This window comes from Dermacentor albipictus, chromosome 4 (genome assembly GCF_038994185.2).
Source record: "Dermacentor albipictus isolate Rhodes 1998 colony chromosome 4, USDA_Dalb.pri_finalv2, whole genome shotgun sequence".
In the NCBI taxonomy this organism is placed as follows: Eukaryota; Metazoa; Arthropoda; class Arachnida; order Ixodida; family Ixodidae; genus Dermacentor; species Dermacentor albipictus.
In genome coordinates this window covers 164102635-164126959 of record NC_091824.1, presented here as the reverse complement: position 1 = coordinate 164126959, position 24325 = coordinate 164102635, and the positions used below count along the sequence as shown (strand labels likewise).

The following is a 24325-nucleotide window of genomic DNA, read 5'->3' as shown; positions in this document are numbered from 1 at the left end:
CAGGGTTTGGCGCGTCTGCTTGGTCGGCTCTTCGCCGAGTAAAGTGCGCCGGTCTCGGGTGATAGCGCGATGTAATCTGAGCTGATACTGGAGATGGCGTGATGAAAAGAGGGGGGATCCCAGTGCAACAACGGTTGCGTGGATCACATTGGTCGCATGATGCGGGCTTTCGCGTCTTGCTTGATGTGTCGGGCGTGCGTGCAATCGCTATGCTGCAAAATACGTTGCATAAGATGAGCAGGTTTACAGCCTTTAATCACGCTTTTTAGTAAAGCTTCTTTTCACACAGATTTCAAAATGCGCATTGTATCTGCATGGTTTTCTTTCTGATCATGTTTTTGTTCTCTGAGACGTGCGTTTCTTTTTTCTTTTTGCTTTCTTCAACAGGGACACTTCATACGACGTTCGACTCACGGGCATGGGAGTGGCTTCGGTACGTTATAGCAGCGTGCATCAAAGTACGAAAGCCAGCATGCTCAAGCAAATTAGTAATATGAGGTCTGAACATGTTAGCGGAATTCAAATTACGTGAAATTGGCGCAAATCGACGAAATGTGGCAAAAGAGGCAACAAGTACAAGCACAGCGCCACCTTCCGCATAAATATATCTTGATATTAGATCAATATTGTTAGTACGTGATATCCACTAACAGAAGACGTAATACAGGAAAGTAAGTTTATCATTCTGCAGAACCTTATGACTTTATTGGCGACTAAACAGGTAGTTAACTCACAGTAATGATGAAACGCTAAATTATTATAACTCTCGAATTGCAGTGTTAACGGAAATAAGCGTCTAATATATGCTCGTGTGCTTGGTTTGGTTCCAAAACTACCGTCCACTAAAACAAGTACTTGGCACTGTTTACTCCATTACTTTTTGTTGCGCGTTATAGCTTCAGTATGTCTTAGCCTTAAGCACTAAAGAAGAAAAAACAAGCGAAGTAAGACATATAAGTCGCGTATAAGCTCGTTCGCACTTTTCTAATATTGTTCTGTTTTTTCTCTTCTCTCAATTTCTAGTCCAAGTTCTTAACGAGCGACGAGTAAGGAAAACAAAATTTCGTATACATAAAAAAAAAATCAGGCACACTTGTCGACCGTGGGGCGACTGCTTTGTTCTTTTCATTGCAAGGATCAAGCATTTCGGTCTGACCGTAAAGTTCTCCTCGGACACACAGAAGATCTTCGTCTACGAGCCTAATCTCACGGTGAGTGACTTTGGCCGTTTACGGTGAGTAGCCAGCTAGAGCAATCTGCCTCACGCCCTGATCTCTTTTCCCTTTCTTGTTATTAAACTTTCTCGCTTTCTACTTCCCGCTTTCCGACGACGTGCTTCTCGCACCCTAAGTGGGCTCCAGGGAAGCGAGACGTGATCCCGCAACAAGTCCGATTCGCGGAGCCTGTCCGAAACAAAGAACTGAGAAAGTCAGTAGATCTCGATGAACAGTGCCGGCCTGCTTTACGACGTCACGTCGAAGCGCCGTAGAAGTGGACGAAACACGCGGCTTGTGTGCCGGCAGCAACCTTGGAAAATGCGCCCAATCACCCGTACTGTTCTTTAGTGCATTCATTAAGGGACATCGTCGCAGCTCTTGTTTAGTCTGCCGGCACTCAGCAGTAAATGACACAGGGAGCGCACTACTGCAGTGTTGATCTAAGACTCGAGTCCACGTTTCCTTTTCTTTTTTCAAAGCGTGTAGCATCAGCGACAATAGGCAACAAACGTGCTCTGCATCCAAGATGATGTGAGAGAGGCGAGAATGATTACTGCAGGCCTTACAAGTACCAGATCATTATATTCAGTTATTTACATACAATGTGCTCATTAACTCGTGTGTTTGTAAAACAGAGGTTCTAAGGAATATGGAGGTTTAAAGTGATCTTTAATGTTCGAACAAGGGATGTCGTTGGAGCCAACGTTTCGACAAAGCCATTTGTAAACGGTTGCATGTTGTCAGGTTAGTTTCTTTTTTTCATGGATATTTTTGCGCATCAGCTTGTACGTGTGTGATCGGGTTCCTTCGTGTGTGTCTTGTTATAACTATGCAGTGCCATTCCGCACCCAGGTTGGCTTCGTCAGGTAAAAGAAAAGTCCTCTTGTCGAAACGCTGGCCAGAGTGACATTTCTCGTTAGACCATTGCTGATCACTTCCCGTGACAGCATATTCGTGACAGCATATTGGACAGTGTATTGGATGTTGGATTCCGAATGTCAGGACATCATCAAAAGCGACGCCAATATTCGAAGGTTGCGGTATCGTTCCCCACCTGCGACAAGTTGTTCTTTCACCCACTTTCACTTCCTGTAGTTTATCGTTTCTTTATTTCACTTATTAAGCACAAGTAATTTGCCCTATGTTGTCCTTGGTGTCAGTGTTTGTTGGCTTCTTATGATATGACTAATAAAAATCAGGCCCCTTGGTTAACCCCCTTTCTTCTCGTTTAAGTGGAACATGGTAGCAGACGTCGTTCACAGGGCCTCCGAGGATGTCGTTCACTAGGTTTGCGTCGTTAGCGTGGCGTCAAAAAAGATGGCTCCGATGACGTTTAGATAAAAAAATGATGTACCTACATTAAATTCCATGGGTATAGGTGTCGTGTATGGGCCATCCAGTGGGGATTCTTATCACTCCAGTGGTGCGCGTTGTGAAGATTAAATTGTGCATTTCTGGAGAAATGTGCTTCATCCGCCCACAGAACGTGGGTCAGAAAGTCCGGCTCTTGTTCAGATTTCGTGAAAACCTTATTGGCAAAGTCAAGTCAGTTTTGAAAATCTCGGTCTTAAAGCTCTTGATGTATACCTACGTGGTACGGGTGCATCTGACTTTTTTTTTTAATTTCTCCAGGCCGATGAATTCGAGGTCCCAGCCTCCGCATTTGTGTCGCGCATACAGCCGTGAGAGTTGGAAGCGAAGAATGCCAGAACATCCTTTCCAGCTTCTTGTCCAGTCCCAGTCCTGCGTCGCTTTCCTATGAAGCTACCCGTATCGCAAAGAACTTCGTAGTTTGGAAGTATCGTTGAAGAACTGGGGCGCCCTCAACGATGCCATATCTGGTATATATATTGGCTGCGTTCCTCTTGTCGCCGCCCCCAGAGCCAGAATCACTTTTGCCTTCTGATCACTCGAGAATGGCATTAGTGTGCCCGTGAAGTGCAGGTAACTGGCGTGGTCCCGTTGAGATGTCCTATTAAAATCTACGAATCGACAGGCCAAGCAAAATCATTTACAAAGTCGACAACACCATGCGCTGGTCCTATAGCTCCGCCAAAACGCATTAAATGGACTTGCGCCAGCGCAAAATATGAGTTTTTATTACCAAAGGTGCATAAAAAGAAATAAATTCCAGGCGCTTCTATCTACAAAACGAGAATATTACGCGAAGTAATAGTCGTAAGTGCGTCGTCACGGTTTCCCTGCTTTTAAATCGCACCTCCCCCACCCCCCCCCCCCTCGATTGCGTGACGCTTATTAGTGCGTCAGCAGCGGGTTCTCATGCCCCGAACATCAAAAAGCGTGAGGCCCTGTACCGAGCTACCGCTGTTAATAAAGGAACGCAGCCGTGCATTCTTCGAAGTTCGCTTGGGAGCGCTTGAGTTGCCCGACGCGCGAGCGCGCATCTAGTTCATATTTCGCGCATTTTGCGGGCTTTTGTTTATCTCGGGGAAAAAAAAATAACAACAACGAGGCAAACTTCAGCACGAAATAAATGCTTTACTCCGATGTTATTTCAGGTGGCCTGCAACTCATAATTGACATGTTAGCGATTTAAGCAATAATTAAAATGTTAGCCAAATAAACAAAAATAATTGATATTTAGTGATGAAACAGAACTGGTTGTAAGTACACACGACTACCGCTAATATGCAGCTTATAATATTTCTCTAGAGATCTTGTGCTTTTTTAAAGATCTTGGTCCAATAGCTGGGACACCTGGGTTAGCCCGCCCAGGAATCCGCTATCTGACTTTGGAAACTTCGTACGGAAGCCAGAAGACTCACCAAAGGCTATAAACTCGTAATAATGGAGGATTTTAATGCTTCCCACATAGCATGGGATTACCAGCACACGACAAAGAAAGAAGCGCGAGTGCACGATACAACACAATGAAATTACCTAACTCTCTAGAATGATACTATATACTAACGACTTGAATAGGCAACAGATTATACAGAGACACAAATCCCGACCTCACTCTTACAAGAGGGATCTCTAAGGCTGAGTACACACGACTGGAAGAAAATTTTGGTATCGACCAGCACATCCTCCAGTTTGAAATCTTGCATCATAAGAAGCCGAGCAGAACCGGAAAGGCAAGGCTGACAAATTGGATGGCCTTCCGAGAACATGATATACGAGAAAGCATCGGAAATATTGAAGAGTACCTTACTGAAGTGGCTAAAATGGCAGGGAAGCACACTAAAGACATCTAACTCACAATGGACACGTCGGCAGTAGACTCTCACCTCCTACATCCTTGGGATGCCAGAAGAGGACTACCGGTAGCACGCAGGAGTATAGGATACCAAAACTAGCTGGAATCCCGGTTTCATACGGGTCAGTTTTTTTCTTGCATTCACACCACATGTTGCATTCACATCATTGTAATCCGCTCTTCGTTTATTTTACCAGATTGTGGAAGCTTTCGGATACATGGGCGGATACCTAGGAATGTGGCTCGGATTCTCGCTGCTCTCAATCCTTAAGGGCTTAGAGCAAAGGATCCTGGATTTCTTCTTCGGAAGCGACAGAGTAACGTCTATAAGGATTTCAAGGTATGAGCGTGCACACGCACAGTCAAATGTAGTGCACAAGTAGTTGCTTGGTTTTTTTTCTTAAATAGTTACGAATACATCGCAAAAGTGACAAAGGCACAGAAACAGAGATAAACATTCACAGGGGCACCTGAAAACTCTGGGGATTTTCGTGTGCTGCCGGAACAGTGCTTGTTTCCAATTTCGCTGTACTTTATTTCACGGGCAAGGTAGTTCCACTCGCATGAAACGCAGAACTATTTTTACGTCGAAATGTTGTCTAATTCGCCATCTTGTCAGCTCTTATTCGGCCAGAGGGCTGGCATGGCTGCTCTGATTGGCTGAATATGCCACCATTACAGAATTTGCCAATATGGCGGTGTTTTACGATGTCCAGAGCAGCACCCCAGGACAAAGAGTGCTTATTAGCGTCACCTCGAGGCGACGCATTAAACTAAAACGAATGCTTACGTCACATGGTCCTTCCTGGTGGAAACGATAAAACAGAATGGTTCTGATATTAAGGCTTCATTGCGTCCGAAGTGTTTACGCCCGCGAAACTTTTTAATACAGTGAACTCTCGCTAAGACAAACTCAGTTAAGCCGAATTTTTGCATATAACGAACGACATGGGAACGTTTGTTTGGTGTTCCATAGACTCAATGCAAAAAAAAAAAATCCACTTAGGACGAACCGCCTCGGACGCTTAAGATGAACATTCGGAGTGATCGCCACCGCTACCGATTCTGAAGGCCAGGGTGCCTGCGGCGCACATCGCCGGTGGACAGAGGCAGAAGCAAGAGGAGGAAACGAAAGGAGCCAGTGACGTTTGACTTCACAAACGCGGATGACGCGCAAGTGTGTGAGTGGCATAACGCGTACGAAGCTATCGGCCTTCGGTGCTCCTAGACTGCCCGCATCGCAGATCGCATTCAAGACGGCTCGCGCCGCGGCGCCATACGCAGCAGCCGCCGGAATAGAACGCCCCCTTGTAAACATTCGCTTACGAACTAAATTAACAAGCATGATGTCAGCGCGCTTAGGCAAACATGAAAACATCACGCTCAATGACCGCATACGCTTGCTGTCAAAACGCTGGCGTTAGGAATCGCGGCAGGAGGAGCGAGCGAAGTGACCTTCGTACTGTCTATCACTTCATCGCAAACTGAGCGGCGAGAACACAGCTCACGCAAAGCTACGAGCCATCAGCCCACCGAGACTGTGCTCCCAACGCAGATCGCGTTAGAGATATAAAACCCGCGTGCAAACCGCGCTCGGCCGAAGTACAACACCCCCCTCCCTCCCCTCCCCGGCGCCATGCGCTATATGGAAACGGCCCGCTTCCCCTCCCCCATTCCTCCTTCGCGCGCGCGAGATTGAGCCGCCATCGTCGGCTCACCGCTACACACTTTCACTCGCGCACACAGCGTGCGGTGCGCGAGGACGATGTTATCACGAGACGAGCCCGGTACACCTGTATCGCGAAAGAAACTGCCAGAGGAGGTCAACCCAGCGCACCTCCGCCTACTTTCCTCCTTCGCGACGCTTCGCCTTGTTTCTCCTTTCCCACTTCGCTCAATGACACCTAGACTCCTCTAGGTTGTGTTGCTTCGCTGCTCACTCAGCGTGCTCCATCGTACTTTCTCTAGCCCGAATTATAGCACCGATGAATTGTGAGGTGGCAGGCGCCTGATTTAACTTCTTGCTAGTGAACTCTTTCCAGCAGCACGAAGGCACAGAAGGATTTTTAAAGGGACACTAAAGGTTACCAGAAACTCAAGTTAAAGTGTTAGAACAATGTTCTAGAACGTCTATGGCGTCAATATAATCGCGAACAGAGCTTTAGTAGCCGAGAAATTGAGGTAAATGCATGACACGATTTGAGACCCCCCAGCGACATTCCGGTACTAGCCCGATGACGAAAGCACTCCTCATAATTTGTGTTACTAATACTCAACTACTCGTATAAAGAGTATAATTTTATTCGATTATAAGACGGAAAAATATGCTACTTGTCTACGTCTATACGATTCTAAGAAAAAATAACATTTTGACGTCACCCTTCAGTAATATGGGTGGTCGAAAGGTTTCGTTTTCGCTCGACTCTGCGCCGCGCACGCTTCGGAGTTTCAGTAGTTTCGTTATCGCGTCGTGCTGTGAGGGTTCTGCTGGCTCGCGAAACTTTCATTTGGAACAAGCAGCGAGAATGCCACGTCCATGTGATGTCATGGGAAGCCCTCGTTGCTTTCCCGCTCCGGAGAGCCAGTGTCGAGGCCGCCGTCGTAGTACGCAACGACGCCGGCAGCGCGAGCCCTCAGCAGCAGGTCGCGCTCGTCAGTGCTCAAATCGCTGAAGTTGAGCCCACAATCGCGAGCCAATCTGTCGTTGTCAGGGTCCATTGCGACGAGCGTCGAAGTTTGCGTCATAGAATGAAGTACCAGCTTATGGTCGCGCGTTTCTCCTTCCGCTAGCCATCATACTCCCGCTTTCGCTCTGCTGTCGGCTCTGTCTTGGCTCTGTTTCTGGCCGCGCGTTTGCGTTTTGCGCAGAAAAGCCGTAGCGCTGTCTGCGGACGCCGTTCTACTCACCGATGGCGCAACGTCACTATGAGACCATGATGTCAGTACTCCTCGATCGGAGGGCGGGCGATTTGAACTGCGCTAGAGGTACGCGGGCGCTTCAGAACGCATTTTCTCTTAATATAAGTCTCTCCTTGGCACGAAACAAGCATTTCGAGGTTTCTGGGATGGTATTTCAACAGTCTACGTTGACTTAATAGTAACCTTTAGTGTCCCTTTAAGGCCGTTAGCAGATATGACATCGTTTGTGGCTGCTCGCCGATTTGCACAGAAGTGCCAAACATCCATTACGGAATGAAGCCAGGCAACAGTACCACTTGAAAACAGTTTTCTATTCATCATCGTCATCATCATCATCATACTTTATGTCCACTGCAGGACGAAGGCCTCTCCTACGATCTTCAATTACCCGGTCCTGCGCCAACCGATTCGAAGTTGCGCCTGCGAATTTCTTAATTACATCACCCCACACTCTAAAACAAAATTACACCCTTTGTATCGTATCTTGCCACACAACAATAAACGCCATCAGCCTTGTCGGCACTTCCTTTCTTAAACGCTGCGAGCCCGGTACTTCCCAGTAACGAACGGCATGCGCGTTATCAGCATGACAGCATTCCCGACAGGAAAGTAGTGGGCGCGCCGTTTCCAAGAAAGGAAACGCAAGCAAGGCAGATGACGATTATCGTTGTGCGGCAGGTATACACCCCAAAGGGTGCACCTTTGTCGACACTCTTAGGCAAAAGTACACTTCTTTTTAGTGATAATGGTAAGTCTGATAACGTCTGCCGTTTGCGCTCCAACCCATTTTTATTGTTCTGTAGATTTCCTTCTCATGATCAGGGTCCCCTTTGAGTAATTGAACAAGGTAAACGTATTCTTTCGCAGACTCCAGGGGCTGACTGGCGATCCAGAACTCTTGTTCCCTTGCCAGGCTATTGATCATTATCTTTGTTTTCCGCATATTATTCTTCAACCCACTCTTACACTCTCTCTGTTAAGGCCCTCAATAATTTGTTGTGACTCGTCCCCAGTGTTGCTGAATAGGTCATCTGCAAACCGAAGGTTGCCGAGATATTCGCCGTTGATCCTCACTCCTCAGCCGCGCTAATTTAATAGCTTGAATACTTCCAAGCATGCAGTGAATAGCATTGGAGATATTGTGTCTCCTTGTCTGACCTCTTTCTTAATGGGTATCTTCCTACTTTTCTTGTGGAGAATTAGGGTAGCTGTAGAATCTTTGTAGATATTTTTCCAAGATATTTACATAAGCCTCCTGTACTCCCTGCTTACATAATGCCTCTATGACTGCTGGTATCTCTACTGAATCAAATGCCTTTTCGTAATCCATGCAAGCCATACAGAAAGGCTGATTGTGCTCTGCAGATTTCTCGATTACCTGATTGATTACATGGATGTGATCCATCGTATGGTATTCCTTCTTGAAGCCAGCCTGTTCCCTTGGTTGACTGAAGTCAAGTGGTGCCCTTATTCTATCGGAAATTACCTTGGTGAATATTTTTATACAATACCGGAAGTAAGCTAACGGGCTTAGAATTTTTCAATTTTTTAACGTCTCCATTTTTGAGGATTAGTATAATGTTGGCATTCTTGTTCTGTGGCACCCTTGAAGCAGTGAGACATTTCGTGTAAAGGGCCTCAAGCTTTTCAAGCATGATGTCTCCTTCATCTTTGAATAAATCGACTGATATTCCATCTTCTCCTGCCGCTTTTCCTCGTTTCATATCATCTAAAGCCCTTCTAACTTCATCGCATGTTATAGAAGGAGCCTCTGTAACCTGTTCATTACTACTTACAATGGAGGCATCCTGGTTGCTCTGGCTATAGCACAGGTCAGTATAGAATTATTTCGCTGCTTTTACTTTATCTTCGAAATGGCTGATAATATTACCGTTCTTATCTTTCAGTGCTTACATCTTGGCTTGTCCCATGCCAACTTTTTCTTCTCAATGATATCATGCTGCGTCCATTTTTTACTGCTTCCTCAGTCTTTCTTACGTTGTAATTTCGATTATCCTTTATTTTCTCCTTGTTCAGTTTTGACAATTCCGTGAATTCTATATGATCTTTTGAGTTGGGCAGTTTCATGCTTTGTGATTTCTTTAGTAGGTCCTTACTTGCTTGGGAGAGCTGGCGTACTGGTTGCCTTGGTGCGTTACCTTCCACTTCACTTATTGCTTCTTAAGCCAGCTTAGTTACGGTTTCATTCATTACCTCTATGTCTTTTTTATCCCGCTGTTTAAGGCATATGTGTAAGTACCAGCCTGAATTGGTCTGCTTTTACCCTTACTGCCTCTAATGTGACCTTTTTGTTTTTGACCAATTTTACTCTTTCTCTCTTCAAATTGAGCTGAATCCTTGCCCTCACTATCCTATGATCACTGCACTTTACCGTACTTAACACTTCTACATCCTGCACTATGCTGGGACCGGCAGAAAGTATGAAATCAATTTCATTCCTTGTTTCGCCATTAGGGCTTTTCCAGGTACACTTCTTGTTGCTACGCTTTCTGAAGAAGGTGTTCATTATTCGCAGCTTATTCCTTTCCACGAATGCTATCACCACCTTTCCGCTAGTGTTTCTAGAATCGATGCCGTAGTTGCCAATTGCTTGTTCACCAGCCTGCTTTTCCCCCGCTTTTGCATTGAAGTCGCCTGTTACTGCAGTATACTGAGTTTGCACTTTTCTCATGGCTAATTATACATCTTCATAAAAACTGATATACTTCGTCATCATCGGGACTGGAGGTTGGAACGTAGGCTTGCACCACCTCTAATCTATACCTCTTACTAACTTTTATTACGACTACTACTACCCTCTCAGTAATGCTGTACAATTCGTCAATGTTGCCCGCTATGTCCTTATCTATTACGAATCGTACCCCGTATAACTTCTTATCTAAGAGTCCTCTATAGCAGAATACCTGGCTGTTAGTCAGCACTGTATAAGCCTCACCAGTTGTTCTAACCTCACTAAGGCCAATGATAGCACAAGTTTTCTGTTAAGTTCAGGTAAATAAATAGTTTTTATGTCATTTTTTGCCAGTTTTAAGTCTACATCATTTACGGTTTTGAAGTGAGATATTTGGATACACCTGGTCATGTTGCCAATTATTCTTCTGGTAAGACGAACTTCTGATAAGACGAACAAATTTTCATGGTCCCTTCGAGCCCGTCTTAAAGGGACTCTACTGCATATCATCTTTATATTGATGTTATAGAGGAAGGAGATGTTCACCCACCAATACGGCGCCGGCTCCTCCTTGTCTCATGAACAGGCTGTACAGTTACGCATATAGTTTTGTACACTTATTGTTTGCGTAGAAGAACGAGTTGAATAATTTTTAATGCATACGCAACGACATTACAACATAACAGTCAGTTTGGTAATAAATAATGCAGCCGTACCAAGTAATCCGCTTCACCACGATTATTTGGTGCAAATCATTGCTGTGTAACACAGCAACTGCCATCGTTGCTTTGTTAAGATTGGTGCTCTCTAAAAGCCACGTATTCAGCTTGATCATAAGAAAGTGTAAATAGCTAATTCTATTTTTGTGTGCTGATGCGAATACGGCTTGTGCGTGTTGGTGTGAGATGATTCTCGAATTATTCAAAAACAGCGTGTTCGACCGAAAAGAGCGCTGCTTTTTAAGAAAATGCCGCGAGAACGACCAATTATTTTGTACGATTTGGGTAAAGGGCACTTTCAGTTTATCTCAATTCTCAAACTTAGCAGCACGACAAATAAAGCGTCTTTCTCTTGTGCAGGAACGCCGCGAAAAAGGATCCCGTCCACACATCACGCCTGCTTAACCGCCGTTTTCAAGCGCTCAAGATGGGCTTGTACTAGATCGACATCCTTTGCAGACGCAAATTGATTTTGTAACAATACTATGCACAGGGCCCGAGCCCATATGTTTAATCGTCTTACACAAGCCTTCTTTCTCATTTTAGATACATCTTAACCTCCTTTATGATGCTTGGATTATAGAATGAGATATGTTTGCACTAGAGTAAGATATGTTTGTACTAGAGTGGGATATGCTTGCACTAGAGTGAGATATGTTTGCACCACTTTTTATATGCAAGGGAAAACCGACATCTTGATAACCGTAGCCCAAAGCTAAAAGGAGACCCACGCGGAAAGGAAACGCATACGTGTTTCAACGAAAAAAAAAGAAGCTTCGCTGTTGAAGAAACATTCGTCCTGCATGTTCCGAAGATCGAACCGGAGACGAACATCTTTCCGGAGTCGACGGGGGCGAAATGCAAAAATGCCCGTGTACTTAGATTTAGGTGCACGTTAAAGAACCCCAGGTGGTCCAAATGTCCATAGTCCCCCACTACGGCGAGTCAATAATGAGGTCGTGTTGTGGTGCATAAAATCTCATAATTTATTTTTTTAAATCTTTCCGGAGCCTGCGCCTTGCCATCTGAGATAACCAGGAGGCTAGTAGACGGCACTGTGATGCGGAATTTATCGACAACTCGAAACAGAGGGACATAGGCTATGGCAAACCAGTTCTATGGAAGCTCCTAGAGTGGAGGAAGATTCATGAAACGGAAAATTGAGATTCACTTGACTGTAGGACGAAGCTATAGATGAAACCTATATGGGGTACTCACACGGGGGGAAAACCCACATATTTGCACTAAAGAGTGAGAAATACTCTTTTAATAACTAGCTTTGGCGTATGCGTAGGCTTTGATTTTCTCAATATTTCCTAATCTGCGTATGCGTTAGATGGGCTGCATTATTCTTGCATCCTTCTGGACAATAAACATTTGGTAGTGAGCGCATGTACTTGCTGTCTGTCCTGTGTGCTTGTTGTTTCCCCGCTTTAGAATTTATTGTTTAATCAACTACGCCGAACAGCAGGTTATAGTGAAGCATTCAGTCGTCGACACGGAGCAACTGATGTCTCACATATAATTATCGGTTTGCTTGTTCTTCTCGAGAAGAAGTTAGGAAGGCTTTAAAACTTACAAAAAGAAATAGCACTTTTACTACCCAGCCGTAATTTCCACCTCAGCGGTGGTGAAATGACTGAGCATCCACCGCGTACGCTGGAGGTGCTGGGCTCAAATTCCGGTACTGCCGGAAACCCACTCGTTTTTCTAATGGGTAGAGTTGTACCCCACCCTGCGGCTGAGTGGTTTGTAAGGGTTTTAATCTCGGAAAGGCTACCTATAATAATAATAATAATAATAATAATAATAATAATAATAATAATAATAATAATAATAATAATAATAATAATAATAATAATAATAATAATAATAATAATAATAATAATAATAATAATAATAATAATAATAATAATAATAATAATAATAAACGGCATATCTAGCCGGTACTCAAAATTATACGCGCTACTCTTCCCCTTTAGCAGGGAAGAAGTTTGGGCGTGTTGGTGGGATACATTGAGACTGACTGCGTGCATTATCTGATCGGAATAGCCCAAAATCACTTTTTTGCGGGTACAGCCAAGGTATCGCTAATCTTCTTTGTGAGTGCCCTCGGTTTAACCAAAAAGGAGCAGCACTCTCATTCTCTTCCATATTGGACCAGCTGGACAGTAGCCCACTCGTAACACCAATATACCTGAGCGGCATGGCCTACACGGATATCGGTAAGAGCGGCTCTAAAGGCGTTGCTACTTTGTTTAAAGAGGACCGGTGTGTACGACAAATTTTGACTGTGCGGCGCTGTGCACGGTGTGACGTTGTATGTCTGTGTATGTGACACACATACTATCTCTGTGGCGTCTTAACAAGATAGAGGATCACAGGAAAATAATTTGGAAGGTATTCGTGTTTTTATGACTTAGTTACACTTAGTCGGAAGTGTGCATTGACGTTCGCGACACTTTTGACAATATAGCGCTCATAGTCTTAGTGTTGTGGTCTTTCATGTTCATTGTATGATGTTATTTTACGGTGTATGGCATATTGTGGGGGTTTGTGTGCTTTTGTGCTTTTTCAAAATAGTTGTTTTTCACATGTGCTGTATTGGCCTTGTGTTCAAGCTTGTGAACTTGAATTGTGAACTTGTAGCTTATGCGTCACAACTTATGAAATACTCGCGAGAACGGGTGCTTGAGGGCTCTTTGTATCGCCATGGGTTCTCAAGGTGTTTGTCTGTTTATTGCATGTCGGAGCATAGGAATAACCGGCGCCTCTACGAGTCCACCATCTTCTTACACACATCTAATAAAAACAAATGGGTTTTTATATCTCTCTATCGCATGAAGAAGACAGTGGGTAAGAATAGACAGGGAATTCTCAAACTGCGTTCAACGAGATTATATATATAGGCCTTCATCCACCACTATTGTGGTTAACAGAAAAATTCCCACATGCTATCATCACAAACGTGCATAAAAACAGACTTTTATTTTCAAGTTCGGGATCTCGCAGAGCCACCACCTCTCACAGTGACGATAGCCACAGTTGGCTCAGCTGAATGCATGCAGATAACGCGACATGTCGCCGCGTCGCTCCAACCACGTGCATCGGTTTGTTTTCGACCACCTAGGTGGAGCTCGTGGATCTCCTGCTATAAAATTTGAATGACTTCTCCACGTGAGGCGAGAGGGCCTCAAGCGAAAAAAAAAGAAAAAAGAAAAGCTCGAGCTTTTTGAAAGAACGTACTTTTAGACGGCTTTAGACGACTTATTGAGTCATCGTAAGAATCACCAGGTGGGGTGATGTTCTACCATCTTCTGACCGAGAACGCATCCTTGCATGACTCCTACGTGCATAATGCGAGCACTACAACAATGGCAGTGTACGTTATTATTTCCTTTGTTTTTGGGCTGCCAGTGGTGACGAAAGATTGTAGCAGTAGTGGCTTGGCGAGAAGGCCCTCGCACCTGCCCGCGCTGTTTAACCTTGCTGGATCTGCACAGAGCCAAGACGTGTGCGTTTTATTTCTCCAAGAATTACGCCAGCCTTGTTACGCTGCAATACCCATAGTAGCAATGTTAACTAACTAACTAACTAACTAACTAACTAACTAACTAACTAACTAACTAACTAACTAACTAACTAACTAACTAACTAACTAACTAACTAACTAACTAACTAACTAACTAACTAACTAACTAACTAACTAACTAACTAACTAACTAACTAACTAACTAACTAACTAACTAACTAACTAACTAACCAACCAACCAACCAACCAACCAACCAACCAACCAACCAACCAACCAACCAACCAACCAACTAACTAACTAACTAACTAACTAACCAAAATAAATCAATAAATACATAAATAAGTAAATAAATAAATAAATAAATAAATAAATAAATAAATAAATAAATAAATAAATAAATAAATAAATAAATAAAACGAGATCCGCGAATGTCGTTTGAAGGTTTTCGATGGACAGGCCGCATACACTCAGCGATATTCTACAGGACAGGTAGACAATCGTACCGTCCCCCGTTTGAAGCCGATTCCATGAAAGAACGGCTGGAAAACACAAGTTAAAAGAAAAGCACACAGCAGACTCTCGTCGCAGCAAAGGTACTGAGACGGCTGCAAACTAAGCACCCAAAGGAACATCGAGCAAGAACAGTCGTTTCTCTGCCATTTCATTAATATGAGAGCTGCGTCCGCAGGCGGCTCCCATTAACGTGTGCCGCTCAATGGTGGGCCCGACATGCCCCGAGCCGTGTCCCTCGTTGCACAAGGCGCAAACAACGGGCATCGACCGCCGAAGTACTCGGCCGAGGACGCGCTTGTTTGAAGTGCTCAGCGGGTGACCTGTCTGGCCTCCCAGAAAGCCGGCGTCGTCACGCAGCGCCGAGCGAGGAAGAGGTGCTCCGCAACGTAAGTATTGCCGGGGGATCGCTGTGGGGATAGCCTTGCGTCTCTGCCTTTTCGCATTGGTATTGATAAGAGTGCACACCCGTGGCGATGAAACATTGCGGAAAACGCCGAAAAGTGAGCGAAATGTCAGGACCGCGCAACGAGTGATCGAACGAAAGAAAAACAGTAAACGTAAAATTAAGAGATAAGGAGAGGTCAGTGTGGATTAGAGCGCGAGCGCGTTTATCTGGTACTCTCGTTGAAATAAACAGAAAGAAGCAAAGTTGGGCACGTTACTTAATCCACAGAGCAAACAACCGGTGATGTATTAGAGCAGTACAAATCCTCGAGGGAAGGTAAACGCAGCTGAAGGTGGCAGATAATCTGGTGGAGTCATCTGAGGCAATATGGTTTAATTCGAAATCGCGCAAACAGCAGCCCTCTTTTTTGACATTGAATTTGTTTCGCCATTGGCATGATGAAGATCGAACTATTGGAATTGACGGAAATCGCAAAGTTTTGCGCAGAAAACAATTTCTAAAAATTGTGCATATGAAGTAGAGATGGTTATATGTGAAGTATTATGGCAGACTTTCATACACAAGCAATTTATCTCAGGAATACAAGTCTTGCCAGAATCGCATTGTGCAAGTCATAATAACAAACTTTCGCTAAAGATAGAAACCAAAAGAAAGCAACAGAACAAAACAGACTGGCAAGCCGAAAATATACAAACCAAACCACCAAATAAGAAATTCGATTTCAGCCACCCGTTGGTTAATTCGGCATCGCTTCGCTGATTAATTTGATCGACCGGTAGGGCAGGTTAAACAACGAGACTGCTTGCGTCGTCGCGGGAATTTAAAAGGTTAGACTTTACGTTTAATGTCGTGGTGGCTAAGAAATTTGTGGAGACGGAAATTTCAAGCCATATAATTATGATACGAAGGTAACTATACAAAGCTACACAGTGATAAAAATGGTCAATGATACAAATTTCTGTCAGAACCAGGTATCAGAAGTCGATTCTACACAAAAATAACTCGACAGAGACACTTAAGACTGATAACGTATGAGAACGCGAAAGCATTATAGTGGCTTTGGTGAAATGTATTTTTTTCTGCGCGTTCCTTGTGCACGCAAGCTCTCGCCTGCGTTTTGACTGCGCCTTGGTAAGGCCGAATGAAAAACGCGCCAAAGTCTCAACGCGCCCGCTCGCCCGCGAGGGGTTCATAACTCGAAGGACTGTTCAGCGGCATTCAATTCGACTTTAAGGTTTTTTAAAAAATTTTATGTGCTCATTTTATACACCCACGACGTAGCGCCACCGCCTACCCGTTGGCTGCGCTCTCACGTGTCCGACGGCACACGCACTAGGCCGCACGTTCAGCCAGCCAGACGGATGTGACGTGACGTGCGCAATGGCGCACGCACTAGGCACACATTTAGTCAACCAGGGGCGGCTTGCAGGAAAATTTTTAACAACGAAAATAATTGCGAATGTAAGGATGCGTTCTGAAATGTTCCATAGACAATGCCTATACTCCGTACAAAAACGCGTTAAATGTTCGTAACGCATCGGGGAAGCGTGCTCGTCTCGCATCCCGGATGCGCGGCTTTGATTCCCACCCAGACCGAAATTTACCTGATTCCTTAACTTACTTTAATATTTAATTACCCTAATTTACCTTAATGATGTCTCAAAGACATTAATTTACTTTGCTTACATGAACTTCCCTGAGACGTTTAACGTCGATTCGCGTATTCTTTATCGGGTTTTAGTCCTTGCCGTCAGCCATTTTGGTATCATCGTTCGGTCACACCGCCGACTATAACGCCGCCTTTTCGCGTAATGAAGCATTTAATGCTTTAGCATTAAAAACTTAAAGAACGAAAGGACGAGAAATTTATCTAGGTAGAATTTCAGCGTAATGAGGGAACCGCCCTGTGGACCATGGAAAACGCCGATATTTTTCAAGATGCACAGTTATAGTCAGTGCATGGATAACATGTTTCCTAAGCGGAAGCTGAACGCGCCGGGACACAGCACATTATTAGAGCGGCCATGGCGGCTGGCAAACTTGAGTTAGTGCGTGCGTCTTTATTGACTTTAAGGAATATGACAAGAAGTAACACTGGACAAGCATTTCGTATATCATTGCGTGGACGAGTAAGTCGTCATAGCAATGCATGTGAGATGCATAGGAGATGGTCATGTCAACCTGGATATTGATAACGCGATAAAATCGGAGTTCGAATCACGGTTCAACAAAGACCAACGCTACAGCTAGTGCCCCGTCAAGTCCGCTGCTTCGGAACACATCCGCGCGCCTTAGTCTGTACTCTTGCGCAAAGAAAATGAGGGTGCACTTAGCACTGTGATTGTGCACTGAGTAAATGACAAGTGAAGTTGTATATCAAGGAGCTACACACTAGCTTTTTTTCGCCTACGCGCGTGATCCCTCGGGACTCAGCCTTAATTCATCATCTTCCGGCTCGACTGTAATTTCAGCAGGTAGCATTTGTTTATAGTAATCCACTTACATTTGACGGCAAGAAATATTCTTCCAGCTTGCTTTCTCCGCGAGTTTGAGTACTTTCATTTAAGAGGAACCCGCCCTTGTCACTCAGGTGCCGCGTATGCTCGACGTCATTCTTAAAGGACTGTCATGAAGGAGAGGCTCTCAGGCAACTTCTCTTCCGATGCCATCCGCATACCACAGACAGCCTCAACCACCTGGAGGCTTATCATTTTCTTAGGCTTCCATCTGCCACTTCACAAGCCCTCCATATCCCGGCGGGTCGACACGCACTCCGCAAACTCGTGTTATTAATTGACTATTTAAATAATTACTGTAATGGCCTTCTTCGGGACTTTTTCTAAGACACAGGGCTCATTGCTCGCGTCTGTCCTAACCGCCGAACCTGCCCTGCCCGTGCGTTTGACATCGTAGCACTTTCCAACTTTCCTTCGCTTCTCTCTCTTTCTTTTTTTCACACTTTTCTTCTTACGTACGGCACTGTTGAGGTGTTCTCAGTTAGTGAGACAGCTACTGTGATTTTTCGTCTTTCTTTAAAAGCCACCACTGCTACTACCAAAAGAAAGCTTTTGCGCAACGGCTCATTGGTTAGAGTGCCAGGAACTTGCACCCGCACAGCTCACTTAAAAAACCTCTATTCGAACACCCCCTGCCTGACAAATAGACGGACACAATTGTTATTCAGTAAGGTTGTCCGCGGACGAGTTCGTTCATACCCCTTATTAAGCAGCAGAGAAGTACACGGCACAAACAATGGCTTTCCCCTGTCTAAAGGAACAGTTTCTCAAGCAGTGAACGGCGTATAAAAAAAGTTAGTCAAGAGGACTATAAACACTATTGTGTGAAATGAAATAAAGTGAGAGAGCGATGTGGTAAGAAAGAAAGGGAGTGAGGTTTCTCACAAATGTATCTAATTTGATGCGCTGCATGACGGGAAGGGGATTTGTGGAGTAAAGTACATCGGCCATGCTGAAGTGTACATTACGGAAAGCTCGTGAGGCATTGACAGCGTATGTGTCGTGCAAGCACGAAAACCTCGCCCTTACACCGAGTACTGTCTGTGAAGCCTTGACTACTACGCCAGCAGATCACTGCGAGCAGTTGTCGTCTGTCAAGGTCTTGCGATCGGCTGGTCAGGATCACTAATATTACAGGCACGGTCGTTTTCCATGTAGACTAGATCGAACAAAAATGTTTATAAATGTGACTACGAGCCACATACGATGGAGCTAGGAGCTTTCAAAAGGTTATTGGGATATTTTATGCAATTATGTGAGTGAAGTCAGGGCGTACAGCCACGTGTTCAGGGACCATACAGAATTTATTGCGTAAAGGCCCGTTCATTTGTTTTTATTTAACAGCCAGGATGAACTTGCATTCATCAACGGTGGTGCGGGTGCTGGTATGGCTGTGCTGCATGTGCGGCTTCTTGTACCAAACGTCGGAGATAATCGAGATGTACCGGCGCTACCCGTTCACGGTCACCATCATCGAGGAAGTGCGTCAGAACATAATCTTTCCTGGATTAACCGTGTGCGTTGAGAGCTGGTGAGTCTTCTCGCTCATGGCTTGTCACGTCATGGGGTTGGGAAGCATCTGAGCTTTTATCAAGCTTTTTGTAATGAAGGTTTGGATGAAATTTTGAAGAAGCAGTTATACGCTATATTTTCCTATTGCGTTTCGGAGCCCTCAAGCGTTTCTTGTTCTCGTGAAGCAGACAACTGTTCACACGTAGGAAGCCAGTCGTCAACCGTATTGACTGCACATAGTATTTTGGCAGGTTTTTCACATATTGGCTCCTGTCCTCTTCACGTGAGCTAGAAGAACTTGCAGGCCCCGGAACATTAGCTAGATCCAAACTCGTTAGGTGATTGGAATTGAAAGAATTCGTACACAGTCACGCCTTGAACTTTCAGAAATACAGCTTGCAAGTTTCATGGCACGCGCAGCTTCCTTATGGATTTGTCAAGTCCATAATCATGCGTTTATTTTTTCCTGAAGTGCCGGCCTAACTACCTAGTGCGCGTAGCCTCCATCGCACTGGTTTATCTGGAATGCAGGAAAGCAGCCTCCAGGATCATGTTCGTGCTCTCTGTCAGAGGCTTCTTGCTGGAGGTACTTGAGCTGCGCGATGGCTGACCGCCGCCTTCTTGCGATTCTCGCTATAGAAACGAGCCGCTGCGGTGGGAGTTAATGCACTCGTCGTGATAAGCCTTTGTTGTAAGGTGCAGTGGCTGACGCCCTGGCGTAGGGTGGAAACGCCAATAAGCGGCGGCTGTGCGTTAGTAGCGAGCTACACTAATATAACTGTGGCTTGCCCGCCAGGCAGCGCAAGTGCAGAGGTAGGCATTCTCGAACCAGCGGCATCAACCATATAGTACAGTGTTGTACAAAGATTACCCGACTTATACTTGGCACTAGTGCCAGACGTGTGGTGCCAGAGTGGAGTCTCGAGCAATGTGGAAACGACCCCGTGTATATGGATTTGTCATTCATACTATTGACTGCTAATCTGTCTCTGCAACCTCCTTGCATGACAATGATTACGCACGGTTAGCTTCCTTTTTTTTTTTACAATTGACCAATTTTTAATACTCGATAAACAAAGGAAACCGCTCAAAATATCGTTTGCTCATGGCTAGTATTACCTCTCAAACTTCCGAATTTCCCAACACGCATACTACAAAGCGTTGACGTTTATTTATTCACTTCCAATTACGTAATAACGTAAAATAGAAAGGGACGTAGAACAATTACTTGCGCTAAATATATGTTGCGAGGTTAACGGCTAACACAACTGGATCGCAAGCAACAGCAAAATGCCGCAATATGTTTTCTCAACAAAGCACTGCAAAATTGTAGAAAAATCCATGTCATTACCACGACGTTTCGTCGACTACAGTGCGGGTTTCCCTACAATATTAGCACGGAACTCTATGACAAAAGTTAGGCAAGCTTCACCAATGACGTTTCTCGCAGGATCAACACATCACGGCTGTGCGAGCTGTACCCGAATGCGTGCACCGTTGAAGCTCAGGTAACTGCTGTTGCGTCATTATTGCTTCCGTTCTGGTCCAACTATTTTTCCATGTGATATTACTTTCCGATAGTAACCAAAATGAGAGGTTTTGCTGGGAATGACGTTACTAAAGCTACACAAAGTCTGCTCCACAATCCTTACATGAAAGTTAAGTGGTGTGTGCCGTGGCTCCTGAGAGCAACGCCAACAATCGTTAACGTCAATGACTGTTAATCAAGAAATCAGCAGGGATTGATACGGGGGTGGTGGCGTGTGGCCGCCATCAAGCGATAAGCAATTAAGGTTACTATGTCCCGCTATACAGTTTCGACCATCGCTCTCTCAGTAGGCGCTTCCAAGAACACTTCATGCATTAGACAAGACCTGCAAACTTCTCTGTAATGTTAGCATCGAGGGTTTGTTGGGAGCAAAGGACTCGAAGCTGTGCTCACTGAAGCGGTATTGTTGCCACACTTTAATTGTTTTCAGTGACTTCTGCTTTGTTGAATTTCTAGGCAGAGTAAATTAGTGAAATAAAGACATGGTTAGATACGAGCCAGACGACCTGCCACGTAATACAAGGCTGTTGTCAGATACAAATATGTTTATTCACGGGCGCAGAGACAATGTATGGGGCTTTGTCCGTATGGGGGCGAAGGACCGCCTCAAGCGATCCTTGAATGGCTTTTCCCTTCGCCTCCAATCTCGTGTAAATAAATAAATAAATAAATAAATAAATAAATAAATAAATAAATAAATAAATAAATAAATAAATAAATAAATAAATATTATTCAAGGACGTAATTCTTTATTAACGGGACCTGAAATATCATGCCACCGGTGTTTTGCGCAAGACGTGCGGAGGCCAAATTTAAATGGCAGGTTAGAAATGGGTGCGTAATATTGTTTTCATGTTTGTATTATCTACCACGTTACCCCCAGGACCAAGATGATATTAGAGAGGAGGTGGATGCAATGGTTGTCAAAAACAGTACTTAGAGATACAAAGGAAAGCAAGAACATCACAGTACTTAAGCTGAAATGACAAATAGCATGATACGTAACACATAATGAAGTTTGCAACAGCTGTGTAAGGTAGAAGTCGTGCCTTCTACACAGGCGATGAATTGGAGAAGCTGGCTCCATTTTGCTATTGTTCTCGGCAAAAAGAAATGGATGATGTGGGCGACCGTAAGGAAGAAGGCATTTTATATGACATTTCCTAAGCCCCCTGAATTGCTCGTTACGTTCAAACACTGTTGTAAAACTGAATTAATTAACTTTTATCGATTACTTTATTTTGAGGTCTCGTGGCGTAATTTTATGCATGAAAGTTACGATGCTATTGCAGGCATGGGAATGATGGAAAATGAAGGTGCCTTTTCTCGCCCTACATTGAGACAACAGCAGATAAACAAATGCGGCAAAAGTTTATTTACCCATCGTGGTTGCTTAGTGACTTTGGCGTAGCGCTACTAAGCACGGTGCTGCGGGATCAAATACCGCCCTCGGGGGCCCACATTTCAATGGGGTCGAAATGCGAAAACGCCCGTGTGCCGTGCATTGTGGTGCACGTTGAAGAAACCCAGGTGGTCAAAATTATCCCGGAATTCCTCACTACGGCGTGCCTCATAATGAGATTGGGTTTTTGGTCCGTAAAACTCAGGAATTTGTTATTATTATATAAAGTTTATTCATTTATTCAAGAATACACTCAATGGCCCTCATTACGAGGGTATTTTACTATTTACATAATGACACGATTTACCAAATGGCGATGCCTCTTTAGCAAGCGAATTGGACACATGTAATCTACACTGTACGTTGGCTTCTCACTGCGTGGCGACTGCAGACAGCCCTTTGCTGCACGCAGACGCTGGCCGAGGACGTCTACCAGGTCCAGTTCGAGCCTGAGATGCGTCAGCGCGTCGCTTTGGAGCAACGCGACCTGTTTCGTTGCAGCATGCGCTCCACTGTGAGCTCTTGCTTCTCCTTCAACTGCCTCGAAGTGTGAGCAGCTTTGTGATTGCACCGCTGATACAGTGGTAGTGTGCGGGCTTGTCTTCTGCAACGGTAAAATAGAACAAAGACTGACATTCACACCTGTCGGCGGCAGAGCGCGGTAGGAAAACTGTTTGCACGGGAGTATGCCGAGGGCTCTGCCTCTGGATAAATATGCTTTGCACTTGGATATATATATATATATATATATATATATATATATATATATATATATATATATATATATATATATATATATATCCAAGTGCAAAGCATATTTATCCAGAGGCAGAGCCCTCGGCACACTCCCGTGCAAACATATAATGACGTGTTTAGAACTGCTTTGTATTACAGGGGAAGAAACTATAGAACGCGTTATAATGTTCTTGTTTTAACGTCACCTAACAAGGCGATCGACATCCACGAGAAACAGTGTCGTTATTTTGTTGTTTATATTGTGAGTTTCTTAATGGACTGCTTTGTGCTTCTGTTAAACTCTTGGAAGTGAAGCGTAACTGCGAGTCGGCCTAGTTGGAACAGATTTATTAAATAAAATGGGAACTGTGCGGTTCCCATTTCATCGCCAAGCTTGTCGACATTCCCCTCCGGCCGCCAGTTGACGTCGGTTGCGCCACTGCCTACCCTGCTCCTTCCTCTCCACCGTGCCGGCTATAGTCCGGTGCCCTTTCGGGCCGGGCACCGCCGACGGCTTTCCCGTGGATTCCACAACTAAGACAGCTCTTCGCCGTAAAACGCTAATTACGTCTTGGCGCCTCCGGCGTTAAGCTGCAGCCTTCGTGGCTCGTGCGCAGTAGCTCCCATATAATCCCTCGGCGTGTTTGCAGGTCCTTCGATGGCACCCACCTTGCATCCCCGCTCTTCGTACGCGTTTCACGCGACACACAAGAAGTCCATCGCCACACATCGCAGTATGCGAAAGCACACAACACGCGGCCACGTGCCTGTCCCGACATTGCGGTGCCGACAACTCCTCCACTAGAATAGCGCCACATCGCGTCTGTAAGAGCGCGCCAACCTCGACACCACGAAGTCGACTGACAAGTTCCTGTGACGGCTGTTGGCGATGGTACACTGTGTACGTGTCGCTAAATCATGCTAGCAGTCAGTCATCGACAGTAGCTAAGCATAATTTGATTTTGATATTCCGAACAACTTATTCAATGGGAAACCGAACAAACGAGCAGCTTAATGTAATGTAAACTGCAAGTACGCACAAAGCCGGAGTATAAGCGAATATCATAAACCGACGCGCTATCGAATAAAAGAAAATTGAAAGGGAGGAAGAAATGAGTACACTGCTGCTGGTGATTACACGAGAACTCCACGCGACATCGCTGCGTACCCTAGTCGGTGCTACTTGTTTCAATTCTCGCACTTGGTTTCCTAGACGGAACCGTTCTAACGCCATACGCAGTGGCAATGGTGCGTCTAAAATCTAAGACACCTTGAACCATATTTCGCTCGCTCTCATTTTAATTTGATCAGCATCACTTTGCACTACATTCATGGTGACTGCTGTTTCCTTTAGGCGCTAGGGACAGGTTCTGAAAAAATAATTATTGAGCA

At 44.8% G+C, this 24325-nt stretch overlaps 2 protein-coding genes across 2 annotated transcripts in view; both read left to right on the top strand.

Moving 5' to 3' along the window:
• Nucleotides 1–11337, top strand: part of LOC135899936 (degenerin-like protein unc-105) — a 31464-nt gene extending 20127 nt beyond the window's left edge. Inside the window, exons 9-13 of the mRNA XM_070538001.1 lie at nt 388–433; nt 1024–1046; nt 1136–1211; nt 4635–4777; nt 11128–11337. Of these exons, the coding sequence (XP_070394102.1) occupies nt 388–433; nt 1024–1046; nt 1136–1211; nt 4635–4777; nt 11128–11209 (370 nt within the window). The 3' untranslated portion in view covers nt 11210–11337. The remainder of the gene's footprint in view (nt 1–387; nt 434–1023; nt 1047–1135; nt 1212–4634; nt 4778–11127) is intronic.
• Nucleotides 11338–19084: 7747 nt separating this feature from the next.
• ppk23 (pickpocket 23) overlaps nt 19085–24325 on the top strand; it is a 27032-nt gene continuing 21791 nt past the window's right edge. The window contains exons 1-3 of the mRNA XM_065429312.1: nt 19085–19266; nt 20698–20755; nt 22611–22747. Of these exons, the coding sequence (XP_065285384.1) occupies nt 19085–19266; nt 20698–20755; nt 22611–22747 (377 nt within the window). The remainder of the gene's footprint in view (nt 19267–20697; nt 20756–22610; nt 22748–24325) is intronic.